Source organism: Schistocerca gregaria, chromosome 2 (assembly GCF_023897955.1).
Source record: "Schistocerca gregaria isolate iqSchGreg1 chromosome 2, iqSchGreg1.2, whole genome shotgun sequence".
Lineage (NCBI taxonomy): Eukaryota > Metazoa > Arthropoda > Insecta > Orthoptera > Acrididae > Schistocerca > Schistocerca gregaria.
In genome coordinates, this window is record NC_064921.1 from 1020580017 (window position 1) to 1020596869 (window position 16853).

The following is a 16853-nucleotide window of genomic DNA, read 5'->3' on the forward strand; positions in this document are numbered from 1 at the left end:
TCGACATAATCGTAGCTGCAAATCCGTGGAGTTGTTGGAATTCATGCTGAGAAAAATTTTACACAAGTCTGCAAGACGTGAGGGGATATTAATACACTACTCACCATTAAAATTGCTACACCACGTGCTACAGATGCGAAATTTAACAGACAGGAAGAAGATGCTGTGATATGCCAATGTCTAGCTTTTCAGAGCTTTCACACAAGGTTGGCGCCGTGGTGACACCTACAATGTGCTGACATGAGGAAAGTGTCCAACCGATTTCTCATACACAATCAGTAGCTGACCGGCCTTGCCTGTTCAAACGTTGTTGTGATGCCTCGTGTAAGGAGGAGAAATGCATACCACCGCGTTTCCGACTTTGATAAAGGTCGGATTGTAGCCTATCGCGATCGCGGTTTATCGTATCGCGACATTGCTGCTCGCGTTGGTGGTTTTCCAATGACTGTTAGCAGAATATGGAATCGATGGGTTCAGGAGGGTAATACGGAACGCCGTGCTGGATCCCACAGGCCTCGTATCACTAGCAGTCGAGATAACAGGTATCTTATACGCATGGCTGTAACGGATCCTGAAGCCACATCTCGATCCCTGAGTCAACAGATGGCGCGTTTGTAAGACGACAACCATCTGTACGAACAGTTCGACGACGTTTGTAGCAGCACGGACTATCAGCTTGGAGACCATAGCTGCGTTTACCATTGACGCTGCATCAGACAGGAGCGCCTGTGATGGTGTACTCAACGACGAACCTGGGTGCACGAATGGCAAAACAGCATTTTTTCGGATGAATCCAGGTTCTGTTTACAGCATCATGATGGTCGCATCCGTGTTTGGCGACATCGCGGTGAACGCACATTGGATGCGTGTATTCGTCATCGCCATACTGGCGTGTCACCCGGCGTGATGGTATTGGGTGCCATTGGTTACACGTCTCGGTTACCTCTCGTTCGCATTGACGGCACTTTGAATAGTGGATATTACATTTCAGATGTGTTACGACCCGTGGATCTACCCTTCATTCGATCCCTGCGAAACCCTACATTTCAGCAGGATAATGCACGACCGCATGTTGCAGGTCTTGTACGGGCCTCTCTGGATTCAGAAAGTGTTCGACTGTTGCCCTGGCCAGCACATTCTGCAGATCTCTCACCAACTGAAAACGTCCGGTCAATGGTGGGCGAGCAAGTGACTCGTCATAATACGCCAGTCACTACTCTTGATGAACTGTGGGATTGTGTTGAAGCTGCATGGGCAACTGTACCTGTACACGCCTTCCAAGCTCTGTTTGGCTCAATGCGCAGGCGTATCAAGGCCGTTATTACGACCAGCGGTGGTTGTTCTGGGTACTGATTTCTCAGGATCTATGCACCCAAATTGCGTGAAAATGTAATCACATGTCAGTTCTAGTATAGCAGATTTGTCCAATGAATACCCGTTTATCATCTGCATTTCTTCTTGGTGTAGCAATTTTAATGACCAGTAGTGTATGAAATGCAACATTTTTTTTATCAGGCAGTTTTGATTGCCAAAATATAAAGGTTGTTGTGGAACATTGTGGAATCGTGCAATATTCCAGCACCAGCTCCAACAGTTTCATGAAGTTGCTATTGGCGGTCGCGCTTTGCGTAGCCTTCAAAATGGCATCTGTGACGGATGTGCGTTCCAAGCAGTGATCTGTCATTGGGTTTCTTTTGGCGGGAAACCAAAGCATCGTAGAAATTCGTAGGTGCTTGCAGAAGTCTAAAGAGACGTAGCGGTGAAAAAAAAGCGGGGTGAGTTGTGTAAAGTTGTCCGATCTCTCCCGCTTGCCTGCCGACCGCGCACAGCTCTGACTCTTGCAGTGTTCGAACTTGTGGACAGTCTCGTTGGAGGTGTTCGACGGATCGGAAGCAAACAAGTCGCTGCAGGACTGTTGGTAGTGCTAAGACACGCGTCCACCAGAAGGCGTAATCAGAGGTACCTGCCCACTGGGTTCCTCGCCGTCTGACAGAAGTTCATAAAGAGCAGCAGAGGACCGTCTGTGCGGAATTGCTTGCGCGTATCGTGACAGTATTTTGCCGAACATTGTCACAGGCGATGAAAAACGGGCTCATTACCGGAAACAAAACGACAATGAAACTGACTGGCAGATTAAAACTGTGTGCCGAACCGAGATTCGAACTCGGGACGTCTGCCTTTCGCGGACAAGTGCTCTAAAATCTGAGCTACCAAAGCACGATACACGACTCGCCGTCAGAGCCTTACAGCCGCGCAGGATTAGCCGAGCCGTCTCAGGCGCTGCAGTCATGGACTGTGCGGCTGGTCCCGGCGGAGGTTCTAGTCCGGCCTCGGGAATGGGTGTGTCTGTTTGTTCTTAGGATGATTTATGTTAACTAGTGTGTAAGCTTAGGGACTGACGATTTCAGCAGTTAAGTCCCGTAAGATGTCACACACATTTGAATATTTGAACAGAGCCTTACTTCCGCGAGTACCTCGTCCCCTACCTTCCGACTTCACAGAAGCTCTCCTCTGAAAGAACTAGCACTCCTGGAGGAAAGGATATTGCGGAGACATTGCTTTGCCACAGCCTGGCGGAAGTCAGGATGTGAACGAATCGTAAGTCGTGCTTGGGTAGCTCATTTGGCCGGTCGGAGTGGCTGAGCGGTTCTAGGCGGTACAGTCTGGAACCACGCGACCGCTACGGTCGCAGTTTCGAATCCTGCCTCGGGCATGGATGTGTGTGATGTCCAGAGGTTAGCTAGGTTTAAGTAGTTCTAACTTCTAGGGGACTGATAACCTTAGAAGTTAAATCCCATAGTGCTCAGAGCCATTTTTAGCTCGGTAGAGCACTTGCCCGTGAAAGGCAAACGTCCCGAGTGCGAGACTCGGTCCGCCACACAATTCTAATCTGCCAGGAAATTCCGAAGAAAAAATTAAAAGCCCCACCCTTTGCCGCTAAAGTTGTGGCGACGATCTTCTGGGGCTCTGAGGGGGTTATTGTGTTTGATGAGCTACGTCATGGTGCAACCATCAACTCGGAAGGGTAATGCGTCACCCTCAGGAAACTGAAGAAACGATTTCAGTGCGTTCGTCGATGTAAGAATACAAACGTACTTCTAATTCTGGCTGGCAACACAAGGCCTCACAATGAGTCGCTGCAAACGACAGAAGCTCACAAAACTTCTTTAGACTGTTCTTCCTCATCCACCGTGCAGCCCAGATCTCGCATCTTCCTACTTCCACCTGTTTGCACCAAAGCAGGACGCATTCCGCGGGAAGCAGTGCGTGGATGTTGATGAGCTTACTGATGCAGCAACACATTATGGCAAATGGCTCTGAGCACTATGGGACTTAACTACTGAGGTCATCAGTCCCCTAGAACTTAGAACTACTGAAACCTAACTAACCTAAGGACATCACACACATCCATGCCCTAGGCAGGATTCGAACCTGCGACCGTAGCGGTCGCGCGGTTCCAGACTATAGTGGCTAGAACCGCTCGGCCACCCCGCCCGGCAGCAAGAAATTATCTCCGACGTCGACCAGTGCAGTGGTATCATGCGGGCATGCGGGCCCTCCAAAGTAAGGTGGTCGTACTGAACGGAGATTATGTCGAAAAATAGGGTTTTGTAGCGAAAAGGCTTGGGAATAATATGGTATATTCGAAGTGAAACGTGGACGATAAATAGTTTCGACAAGAAGAGAATAGAAGCTTTCGAAATGTGGTGCTGCAGAAGAATGCTAAAGATTAGATTGGTAGATCGCATAACTAATGAGGAGGTATTGAACAGAATTGTAGAGAAGAGAAATTTGTGGCACAACTCGATTAGAAGAATGGATCGGTTAGTAGGATATATTCTGAGGCATCAAGGGATCGCCAATTTAGTATTGGAGTGCAGCGTGGAGGGTGAAAATCGTAGAGGGAGACCAAGAGATGAATAAATTAAGCAGATTCAGAAGGACGTAGGTTGCAGTAGGTACTGGGAGATGAAGAAGCTTGCACAGGATAAAGTAGCATGGAGAGCTGCATCAAACCAGTCTCTGGAGTAAAGTCCACAACAACAACATTGGAACCCCCAATAAAACCAACCTACTTTCAAAAAAAGAACGTGTTGCATTACTTATTGAACGTATATATTCGAATACATGTTTGTTAATAACCATGGTTATAATTATATTATTAGATAATTATATATTATTAGATATATTTTGTTGTGAAATTTCTCAGGCACTGCTTGTCACGCTGTAAATCTCAAAGCTCTAAACTGTAGCTAGCCCTTCTGCACTGATATCTTCTAAATTGATGTGGGTGTGTCTGACTTTCGCTTTTCAGTTTCCAACCCGGTCATAACGCTGCCTGTCATAGACTTAAAAAGAGCTACTCTCCACTTTAAGCGCCCCTCTGTTAAGTATATACACTTGTGTCTAACGCTAAGACGGCCTTGACACGAGGTCATTCCTCTGCAGACAGGACGCACTCTGCACTTCCCTGCACTGCGTAATACTTCTACATAATACTTCTAGATAAGCTCAAATACTGTGGTACGAATGGGACAGCGCTCAAATGGTTCAAATCATACCTAACTGGAAGAGTGCGGAAAGTTGAAATAAGCAGTTCACAAAATATGTAAAAAAACTGGTGATTTCTCAAACTGGGGAACAATCAAGAATGGGGTGCCGCAAGGTTCGGTCTTGGGTCTTCTACTGTTCCTAATACACCGGGTGATCAAAAAGTCAGTATAAATTTGAAAACTTAATAAACCACGGAATAATGTAGATAGAGAGGATAGAGAGATAAAAATTGACGCACATGCTTCGAATGACATGGGGTTTTATTAGAACCAAAAAAAAACGAAGCTCACAAAATGTCCGAAAGATGGCGCTGAACAGCAAGACGTCAGTGACTGCACATGACAATCGTGTATAAAAGCAGCTTTAATGAGAGAGAAAGTCACATGCGCCAGCAGTCGCAGCATGTTGACGTTACCTGGTTCAAATGGCTCTGAGCACTATGGGACTTAACTTCTGAGGTCATCAGTTCCCTAAAACTTAGAACTACTTAAACCTAACTAACCTAAGGACATCACACACATCCATGCCCGAGGCAGGATTCGAACCTGAGACCGTAGCGGTCGTGCGGTTCCAGACTGTACCGCCTAGAACCGCTCGGCCACCCCGGCCGGCGACGTTACCTGAAAAGGCGCTTTTAGTGAAGCTGTATTATCAGAACGGGGAATGTGCTAGTTCAGCTTTATGAGCCTATCGCCATAGGAAGGGGATTCGAACGGGTAAAGGTCCGTTGACAATTCAGCTGTGGCGAAGACACGGGTTGTTTAGACGATAGACCCCGTAGTGGCCGACCAAGCACAAGGCGTAATGATGCTGAGACAGTTCAGGAAGAAATGGAGACTAGTGGGTTCGTCTATGCACGGGGAAGTGAGCGCTCGTGCAGTCGCACGTCGCGCCGGCGTTCCATACACTACTGTTTGGTTGGTACTTAAGCGTACCCTCCGATGCTATCCGTACAAAATCCATCGGCATTATGAACTGTTACCTGGCGATTTAGTGAAGCGGAGGGCATTTGCGGTGTGGACGTTTCAAAAGATGGCGGAAGATGACGATTGGTTGAGTAACGTGTTGTGGACCGGCGAAGCTCATTTCACGCTCCGAGGGTCTGTCAACGCCCACAGCTGCAGAATTTGGGCTACCGAAAATCTTAGAACTGTCGGGGAAACTCCATTGCACGACGAGAAAGTGACGGTATGGGTTGGATTTACCACATCTACCGTTTTCGAGGCGTTTTTCTTCGAGGACATGCGTGATTCTGGTTTTGCAACTGCTACCGTGACGGGTGAGAGGTGCACCGATATGTTACAGAATTGCATCATCCCCAGCCTGGCTGATGAACACCTTCTGGAAGTCGCATGTTTATGCAGGATGGCGCTCCACCCGATATTGCTAGACGCGTGAAAGATCTCTTGCGCGCGTCGTTTGGTGATGATCGTGTCCTCAGCCGCCACTTTCGTCATACTTGGCCTCCCAGGTCCCCAGACCTCAGTCCGTGCGATTATTGGCTTTGGGGTTAGCTGAAGTCGCAAGTGTATCGTAATCGACCGACATCTCTAGGGATGCTGAAAGACAACATCCGACGCCAATGCCTCACCATAACTCCGGAGATGCTTTACAGTGCTGTTCACAACATTATTCCTCGACTACAGGTATTGTTGAGGAATGATGGTGGACATATTGAGCATTTCCTGTAAAGGACATCATCTTTGCTTTGTCTTACTTTTGTTATGCTAATTATTGCTATTGTGACCAGATGAAGCGCCATCTGTCGAACATTTTGTGCACTTTTGTATTTTTTTGGTTCTAATAAAACCCCATGTCATTCCAAGCATGTGTGTCAATTTGTACCTCTCTATTATTATTTATTTTATGGCTTTCATTGGACCACCCTAGTCAAAAATACAAAGTTGTAAACAAGTTGTTAGACAGGCATACAATTTGGCTCAACAATAACTTAATATGATATTTAGGTAATATAATTATTAGAGTCTATTCTTATATGAAAGGTGTTTTGCTCTTCTGACTGCCCAAATGGTTCAAATCATACCTAGCTGGAAGAGTGCATGAAGTTGAAATAAGCTGTTCACAAAATATGCAAAAAAAAAAAACTGGTGATTTCTCAAAATGGGGAACAATCAAGAATTGGGTGCCGCAAGGTTCGGTCTTGGGTCTTCTACTGTTCCTAATACACCGGGTGATCAAAAAGTCAGTATAAATTTGAAAACTTAATAAGCCACGGAATAATGTTGATAGAGAGGATAGAAAGATAAAAATTGACCATACCATTCTTACCGATATTTTCTTTCTTTATTCATCTGAGACTACTCTTCCTGTACTCCTTTTATTGATTTTCATTTGTAGCTTGGTTTGCTGGTCTTGCAGTATTCTGGTTTTCTCTGTCTTGTTTTTTAGGTCATCTACTGTAAATTGAAGTTCTTTTATACCTTGATTAACTTATGTGATCCATTTAATGTCGCTCTTGCTAATCCACAATTTTTGTATTTTTTTTTTTTACTAATTGGTTCAAATGGTTCTGAGCACTACGGGACTTAACTTCTAAGGTCATCAGTCCCCTAGAACTTAGAACTACTTAAACCTAACTAACTTAAGGACATCGCTCACATACATGCCCAAGGCAGGATTCGAACCTGCGACCGTAGCAGCAGCGTGGTGCAGACTGTAGCGCCTAGAACCACACGGCCACATCGGCCGGCTTTTTACTAATTCTGTTTTCTGGAGTTCTCATCAGATGTCCAAAGAATGAGATGTGTTTCTTCCTGATTGTACTGATGACTGGTTCTCTTTTATTATACACTGTTTCATTTGATGCTATTCTCCAATGTCCATTTATTTATTATACTGTTTATTTATACATGTCCTAATTATTCTTCTTTCAATTTTTAGTATTCTGTCAATTTCTGCTGTATTAGTTATTTTGATGATAGTTTCAGTAGCATACGTAATTTCTGGTTGTGTAACTGTTTTATAGTGTTATAATTTTGCATCTATATATAGGCTGTTTTTGATTTATGTAGTTTTGATAATGTAATTTGCGTAGTTCATTTTTTATTCTATTCTGCCATGATGGCTTCTCATTTAGATTGTATGTTATTATTTCGCCTAAATATTTAAATTTATCAACAAGTTTTATTTCCTGTTCCCCTATTGTAATTTTGTTTGCAAGTGGTGGGTCAGCATAATCTCCGTTTTTTCAAATGATATTCAAGGCCTACTTTCTCTGCTATTTCTTGTAGTGATTTCACTTGTTTCTTGGCTTCTTGAATGGTGTTGGCTAGGAGAGCAAGATCATCAGCGAACTCCAAGCAGTTTAAGCTAATATCATCTTTTGCACTTCCAATTCTTATCATCTTTGGATTGTCCTTGTACCTTTCTCTCATTATATATTCCAGTGCACAGTTGAAGAGTAATGGTGATAGGCAGTCACCTTGTCTTCAGCCTGTTTTTATGAGGAATGGTCCCGAAATTTCTCCTCTAAACTTCACTTTCGATTTGGTGTTGGTTAGAGTGAGTTGTATTATTTTAATTAGTTTTGGATGGAGTCGTAGATTTCTTAAAATTTTTAATACTGAAGGTCTGTGGAGACAGTCATATGACTTCTTAAAATCTACAAATGTTATTGCCAGAGGTTTGTTCCGTTTCTTGTAGTACGCCATAATCAATTTTAAACTAATTATCTGCTGTGCACAGCTTCACCATGGTCTGAAACCTCCCTGATATTCCCCTAACTCCTGTTCTAATTGCTCCTTGATTCTTTCATATAGGATCTTGGATAGAATTTTGTATGTGCAATCTAGGAGAGAGATTCCTTTGTAGTTGTCTGGGTTGCTCTTATCTCCCTTTTTGTGTAGTGGGTGGATGATAGCTGTGGCCCAATGTTCAGGAAATCGTTCTGTTACCCAAATTTTTGTTAGAGCCATGTGTATGGAGGTCTTGACTGTGTCACTTGCATATTTCCACATTTCAACAAAAACCTGATCTTCTCCACATGCCTTATTTTTTTTTTGTTCTTTAACAATTAATTTCTACTTCTTGGAAAGTTGTGCCTCTCTATCTACATTATTCCGTTATGTATTCAATTTCATATTTATACTGACTTTTTGATCAGCCGGTATATGCAGAAGAGACTCGCACTGGAGACGAAAGCGTGGAGCGCCGCATCAAATGAGTCAGAGGATGACGACCCTTAAGAAACATGACGAGTGGCAGGTACCAGCGGTTGTGCAAGAGGTCGCTTCCTCCCTGCTCAGACGGTTCCGGTGCGTCTCGGCTGCTGCCGCTGATCACGGCGCTGGCGGCGATGGGCCTGCGGCAGCTGCCCCAGCAGCGCCGCCAGCCGCTGGCCCAGGGCGGCCCCTGGACGCAGCCGCGGGTGGCCGCCCCGCCGCCGCTGCGCACCCTCTACCAGTGGCGCCAGGTCGACTTCGACTTCCCGTCGGAGCTGGCGCGCCAGCAGATGGCGGCCTCCGGGCGCTACGTGCGCCGCAACGCGCTCCCGCTGGGGCTCGACGTGTACGGCGACCGCATCTTCGTCAGCGTGCCTCGCTGGAAGGACGGCATCCCGGCCACGCTGGCCACCATCCCCAGGGACCCGGCCAAGGTACCTACCGGCGCTCGGCACGGCTTTGCAACCTCACTGTACGTAAATGACGTCTCTGCCACTACTGCTCCGTTCCAACCACAGTTACAGTATCATCATGCTATAAAGGGTGTTACAAAAAGGTACGACCAAACTTTCAGGAAACATTCCTCAGACACAAATAAACAAAAGATGTTATGTGGACATGTGTCCGGAAACGCTTACTGTCCATGTTAGAGCTCATTTTAGTTTCGTCAGTATGTACTGTACTTCTTTGATTCACCGCCAGTTGGCCCGATTGAAGGAAGGTAATGTTGACTTCGGTGCTTCTGTTGACGTGCGACTCATTACTCTACAGTACTGGCATCAAGCACATGAGTACGTAGCATCAACAGGTTAGTGTCCATCACGAACGTGGTTTTGATGTCAGTGGAATGTTAGCAAATGCGGAGTTGGCAGATGCCCATTTGATGTATGGATTAGCACGGGGCAATAGCCGTGGCGCGGTACGTTTGTATCGAGACAGATTTCCAGAACGAAGGTGTCCCGACAGGAAGACGTTCGAAGCAATTGATCGGCGTCTTAGGGAGCCTATGACTCGCGACTGGGGAAGACCTAGAACGACGAGGACACCTGCAACGGACGAGGCAATTCTTCGTGAAGTTGACGATAACCCTAATGTCAGCGTCAGAGAAGTTGCTGCTGTACAAGGTAACGTTGACCACGTCACTGTATGGAGAGTGCTACGGGAGAACCAGTTGCTTCCGTACCGTGTACAGCGTGTGCAGGCACTATCAGCAGCTGATTGGCCTCCACAGGTACACTTCTGCGAATGGTTCATCCAACAATGAGTCAATCCTCGTTTCAGTGCAAATGTTTTCTTTACGGATGAGGCTTCATTTCAACGTGATCAAATTGTAAATTTTCACAATCAACATGTGTGGGCTGACGAGAATGCGCACGCAATTGTGCAATCACGTCATCAACACAGATTTCCTGTCAGCGTTTGGGTAAGATTTGTTGGTGATGTCTTGATTGAGCCCCATGTTATTTCCACCTACGCTTAATGGAGCACGTTATCATGATTTCATACAGGAGACTCTACCTGTGCTGCTAGAACATGTGCCTCTAAAAGTATGACACAACATGTGGTTAATGCACGATGGTGCTCCTACACATTTCAGTCGAAGTGTTCGTACGCTTCTCAACAACAGATTCGGTGACCGATGGATTGATAGAGGCGGGCCAATTCCGTGGACTCCACGCTCTCCTGACCTCAACCCGCTTGACTTTCATTTATGGGGGCATTTGAAAGCTCATATCTTCTCAACCCCGGTACCAAATGTAGAGACTCTTCGTGCTCGTATTTTGGACGGCTGTGATACAGTACGCCATTCTCCAGGGCAGCATGAGCGCATCAGGGATTCCATGCGACGGAGGGTGGATGCATGTATCCTCGCTAACGGAGGACATTTTGAACATTTCCTGTAACAAAGTGTCTGAAGTCACGCTGGTACGTTTTGTTGCTGTGTGTTTCCATTCCATGATTAATGTGATTTGAAATGAGCTCTAACATGGAAAGCAAGTGTTTCCCAACACATGTTCACATAACATATTTTCTTTCTTTGTGTGTGAGGAATGTTTCCTAAAAGTTGATGCTATTAGGTAAGTGACCAAAAACGTTTGTGGCAGCATAATTTACCCCCTTCTGAGCTAAAGTTAGATTTAACCTTAAGGATGATCTTCACTACTCAAGGTTAAATCCAACTTTGGCTCAGAAGCGGATAAATTATGATGCCACAAAAGTCTTTGGTCACTTACGTAATAGCATCAATAGTGTGACAGATAGCTATATAGCATTTAAAAGGAAATTAAAAGAATTTCTAAATGGCAACTCCTTCTACTCATTGCATGAATTTTTGGATATAGCAAGTTGATAATTTCGCCAACCCCAGCCAAAAAATATTAAGTGTCATGTAATATTATGTGTAATGTAATATCTTGTATAGACACCTTTTATTAACCTGACACGATCCACATCATTACGAACTGTCGTATTCATGATCTATGGAACAAGTACTTATCTAATCTAATCAGTTATACACGAAACAGTAGCTTATAAAATACGTAGAGTGTTAGGTTTTTTAACAATTCAAAAATAATACAGTCAGACTCGCTGTACTACGTTGTTCCATTGTGCGTCCTTTGCTACTTCCATGAAACACTATTGATTTTCATCTTAAACTGACAGTAGAACGGCCTTTTCCGAACGATAAAAACATACGAAAAGAAAACAGCAGCAGTGCCCAAAATGAAAGATTGGGCAATGAAATAACTATAGCTCGTACAAGGCAAATGGGCTATGATTAAATTTTGAGAAGATTTACTAAATTTACTTTCATCTTTTACAAAGAACAACTGAACTTGTAGGGAAAGTTTCACAGGTCACGCTAATATACAAGAAAGGTAGTAAGAGTAATCCACTAAATTACAGGCCCATATCGTTAACGTCGACATGCAGCAGGATTTTGGAACATATATTGTGTTCGAACATTATGAATTACCTCGAAGGAAACGGTCTATTGACACACAGTCAACATGGGTTTAGAAAACATCGTTTCTGTGAAACACAACTAGCTATTGACAAGGGATTTCTGATCAGTTCCCCATTTCTGGATTTCCGGAAGGCTTTTCACGCTGTACCACACAAGCGGCTCGTAGTGAAATTGCGTGCTTATGGAATATCGTCTCAGTTATGTGATTGGATTTGCGATTTCCTGTCAGAGAGGTCACAGTTCGTAGTAATTGACGGAAAGTCATCGAGTAAAACAGACGTGATTTCTGGCGTTCCCCAAGGTAGTGTTATAGGCCCTTTGCTGTTCCTTATCTATATAAACGATTTGGGAGACAATCTGAGCAGCTGTCTTCGGTTGTTTTTTACAGATGACGCTGTCGTTTATCGATTAATAAAGTCATCAGAAGATCAAAACAAAGTGCAAAACGAATTAGGAAAGATATCTGAACGGTGCGAAAAGTGGCAGTTGACCCTAAATAACGAAAAGTGTGAGGTCGTCCACATGACTACTAAAAGGAACTTGTTAAACTTCGGTTACACGATAAATCAGTCTAATCTAAAAGCCGTAAACTCAAATAAATACCTAGCTATTAAAGTTACGAACAACTTAAATGAGTAAGAACATATAGAAAATGTTGTGCGCAAGGATAACCAAAGGCTGCGTTTTATTGGCAGGACACTTAGAAAATGTAACAGACCTACTAAGGAGACTGCCTACACTACGCTTGTCCGTCCTGTTTTAGAATGCTGCTGCGCGGTGTAGGGTCCTTACCAGATAGGACTGACGGAGTACATCGAAAAAGTTCAAAGAAAGGCAACACGTTTTGTATTATCACGAAATATGGGAGAGAGTGTCACAGAAATTGTACAGGATTTGGGCTGCAAATCATTAAAAGAAAGGCGTTTTTCGTTGCGAAGGAATCTTCTCACGTAATTCCAATCACCAACTTTCTCCTCCTAACGCGAAAATATTCTGTTGACACCGACCTACATAGGGAGACCACCACGATAAAATAAGGGAAATCAGAGCTCGTACGGAAAGATATAGGTGTTCATTCTTTCCGCACCCTGTAAGAGATTGAAATAATAGAGACTTGTGAAGGTGGTTCGATGAACCCTCTGCCAGGCACTTAAATGTGATTTGCAGAGTATCCATGTAGATGTAGAAGTAGATGTAGATAAGGTATTCAAACAACGAAATGCGAGAAGTAGACATGGCTCCATTTTTTCAACTTGGAATTGACCACTATCATGACTGGAAACTCAACACCTCACAATTAATGAAGTATCTCATTTCAGCTCCGTCCCCAGTGAACATAATTATAGCAAGTACTGATTTGAAGTTGAAGAAACTAGTCTATCACCACATTTATACAAGGGTTGGAACTTAAATAGTGACAACTACTTATTCACAACAGATACAAAAGAGTTACATGTTTGTACCTGTTACTGTCCTTCATAGTAGTCACCAGCGTTGTGTAGAACCCGTTGCCAGCGATGTGGAAGGCGTAGGATACCGTAAGCAGAGCCTGCTCTGTAGATAGTGCGAATGGAGCGGTCTACTGGCTGTCGAATCTCTGGAACAGTTCTGAAGCGAATGCCACGAAGTGGTTCCTTCATCTTCGGAATCAAATCAAAGACACAAGGACTTAAGTTCGGGCAGTATGTTGGACGGTACAGTACTTCCCAGTCCCATCGACCGAACACAGCAGCCACAGCTTGCGCTGTATGCTCCCGCGCATTGTCGTGCAAAATGATGGGTGGGTTGCGCAGAAAGTGTCGCCGCTTCTTTCGCAAAGCTGGTCGCACGTGATGTTCCAAAAACGTACAGTAATACTGTGCGTTGACGGTCTGCCGTGGAGGAACGTAATGCGTTGGATTAACGGCATCACAGACGTACACGAGACTCACCATAACTTTAGGCCGCTCCATTCGCACCATCAACAGAACAGGCTCTGCTAACGGTATACTACGCCTTCCACATCGCTGGCAACGAGTTCTACACAACGCTGGTGACTACTTTGAAGGACAGTAACAGGTACAAACATGTAACTCTTTTGTATCGGTTGTGAACAAATAGTTGTCCCTATTTAAGTTCCATCCCTCGTATGTACTAAAAAATACTGTCACACACAAATCATCAACAATGCTGTATTTTGGTGGCTTGCGCACATCAATGATTTAGACAGTAATACTGTAGGAGCAACGTCATTTGACGGGTATCCGTGCAGGTGTCAGACAAAGCGCTGGTTTCAGTGGTTGCACGGACAGCAGTATGGATGATTGGCTAATCCGCTTTTACAACATTTAACAACATGACCCTGCTACTTTTGCAATGTGAATGGCTGAAAACATGGGGAAGCTACAGCTGTTACTTTTCTTAAGAACATGCAGCTCTACTACACAGCTTAATGATGACAGCATCTTCTTGCGTGCGTAATACATTCTGGAACTAAATTAGTCGTCCACCCAGAAAGATGTTGTCATCAAGAAAAACAAAGCCAGCATTCTACTGAGTTGGGTGTGGAATGTTAGAGATCTTAATCGGAAAGAACTTGAAAAGAGAAATGGATAGGTTGAAGTTAGATATAGTGGGAATAAGAGAAGTGTGGTGGTAAATCAAATAGAGGTAGTGCTGGAGTAGGCCTAAGAATGAATGAGAAAATGTGAATGCAAATGAACGTATTGAACGCATTATCACAGCCAACTTCGACACAAAGCCAAGATCTACCACAGTAGTACAAGTATATCTACCTATAGCAGACATATGGGCTGATGCAAAAGACTTTACACTGATCACTATTAAGGACAGGATCGGTGATCGATGATCGGTGAAAGGTATGTGTAACTGGTAACTGATAAGTGTCTTTTCTTTCATGCAAGATATAGGCATTTTCAAATTCGGCGAGGAACTTGCAAGTACAATCACTTTTGGATATATATATATTTCCTGAACGGTTACACATATCAAAACGCGGTTTCCGGCAAATATTAGAGCGTCTTGGAGCACGTATTTCTTGTTTTGTTTTTGTTGATGTCTTTAGCGCTGGTATTAACTAAAATATTGAAGCAAGTATGTTTTCATTAAATAAAATACTTTTTGCAGCTGCATTCGATAGTTCTTGAGAAGACAGTTACAGTGATATAGGGTTTGTTATTGTTGACGTTGAAACTAAGCGTAAAAAAATTCGAGATATGTCCTAGAATCCGAGAACACTCTGGGCGGAAACGGCATTTGTGGTGCAAGCACTGCCGAGCAGGCATCTCGAACAAACTGCGTAGTTGTATACCATAAGGTAGGCCAGCGCTACGCGAATAAAGCTTTATTTCCCCCTGGACCAACTTATGACATAGATGCAGGTTCAACTACGAATGTTGTATATGGAAATACGACATAGGCTAGAATCTAGCGTATCAAAAAGGGCTAAGAAAAACTATTTCACATTTGTGTACTCTCCCAGATTTATGGGAGTTGAAACGGCGAAATCAACTGCTTATTCTTCACAAATAAAGAAGCCTTAAACGGTGCAGAAAGCAACTACTGTATTAAATATCTAAATGTCAGAAGGAAGATTTGACCTATGTTTTCCTGTACGTGGCTGTTTCCTTCTTAGAGGTAAAATACATGCTGTCGAACAACTGTCTATACCTGCACTGCTCTAAATTATATCACATGGGATACATTCGTTGAACTAAATATTGTATCAAACACACTCTAGTGATTCTCTGTATATCGCAAAGTAAATATTGTTCTTAAAGAAACGTATTTTATGCTGAACGTAGGCGCGTAATCACAGTGTTACCCGCTATATGCAATACACGTTGTCGACTTATTGACATTGCAATGCAATTTCGTACACAAGTAAATGAAGTAAACAATTTACTAACAATGATTTGGTAACCACCCAAATCACGTAACATAAATTTTGTATTCAAAAAAATAATTTTTTTCTTTAGTTAAGCATCTGTTCAAATTGTAGACCATGGACTGAAAGGCACTTCACATTAAAAAGAACGATGAATAAATGTAATTACAGTGGATAATATGGTAGAGCACGCACTGGCGATTCGACGACACATATCGTCTGGCGTAGTTGGGGTTTCGTCGTAGACTGCAACTTTGAGTGCTCCCCAAAGAAAAAAATATTATGAGGAGTCAAATCGGAGGACCTCGAAGGCCATTTGACAATAGAATTTCGTTCTATCCAACGCCCAGGAAAGTTCTCATTCAGCCAGGAAAGTTCGCATTCAGTATTTACCTTGCTACACGGGACGAGTCAGCTGGACAACCGTCGTACTGCAGCCACATACACTGTCAAATACCCAGTGGTAATTCCTCCAGAAGAACCAGCGGAATGTTTGTCAGAAAGTGTGCGTGCGAATGTCCATGCCTGATATGAAGTAAAGTTCCAAAATGTAATTTCATATGATGTTGCACCGTACGTTTACGCTCCACGGCCGTTGTTGTGGCACCTGGCGAAGCCGTTGTGGATTTTCGGCTGCCCAGTAGTGAATGTTGGGCACATTTACATTGTGGTGGTTAATGACGTTTCTTAATCGGTGCGGAGCACACGTTGGAAGAAAGTAGTGTCCCTTCTCAGTTGCTGACGTGAAGTGCCGGCCGTGGTGGCCGAGCGGTTCTAGGCGCTACAGTCTGGAACCGCGCGACCGCTACGGTCGCAGGTTCGAATCCTGCCTCGGGCATGGATGTGTGTGATGTCCTTAGGTTAGTTAGGTTTAAGTAGTTCTAAGTTCTAGGGGACTGATGACCTCAGAAGTTAAGTCCCATAGTGCTCAGAGCCATTTGAACAATTTTTGACGTGCAGTCCGAAAAAACTCTGTACCAAGTTCGAAATGACGGTCGTCGAGTGCGTGACGTAGTGACAGGTGATAGGGATGGAAATCGTGTCGATGCAGGATGCGAATGACACTCTTCTGTCTGATTCCACATTCCTTGGCAATACGTCTCGTATCATTCATTAGCGTCGTAGCTAGAACAGCTTCTTCGTGTCTTCTTTCTTTTTCCTCGTTTTGGCGTTCAACAGCCTGGCCGTACTAGCGCCTTAATAATTCGTGCAAATGCTTGGCGTGTCGGACAATGGCAATCACGATAGATAGCCCAATACCGCT

The 16853-nt window shown here is 44.0% G+C and overlaps 1 protein-coding gene across 1 annotated transcript in view; it reads left to right on the plus strand.

Moving 5' to 3' along the window:
* The window catches only part of LOC126335515 (protein yellow-like), a 127138-nt gene that overhangs the window by 77849 nt on the left and 32436 nt on the right, over window positions 1–16853 (plus strand). The window contains exon 2 of the mRNA XM_049998873.1: window positions 8820–9169. Coding sequence (XP_049854830.1) covers window positions 8820–9169 — 350 coding nt within the window. The remainder of the gene's footprint in view (window positions 1–8819; window positions 9170–16853) is intronic.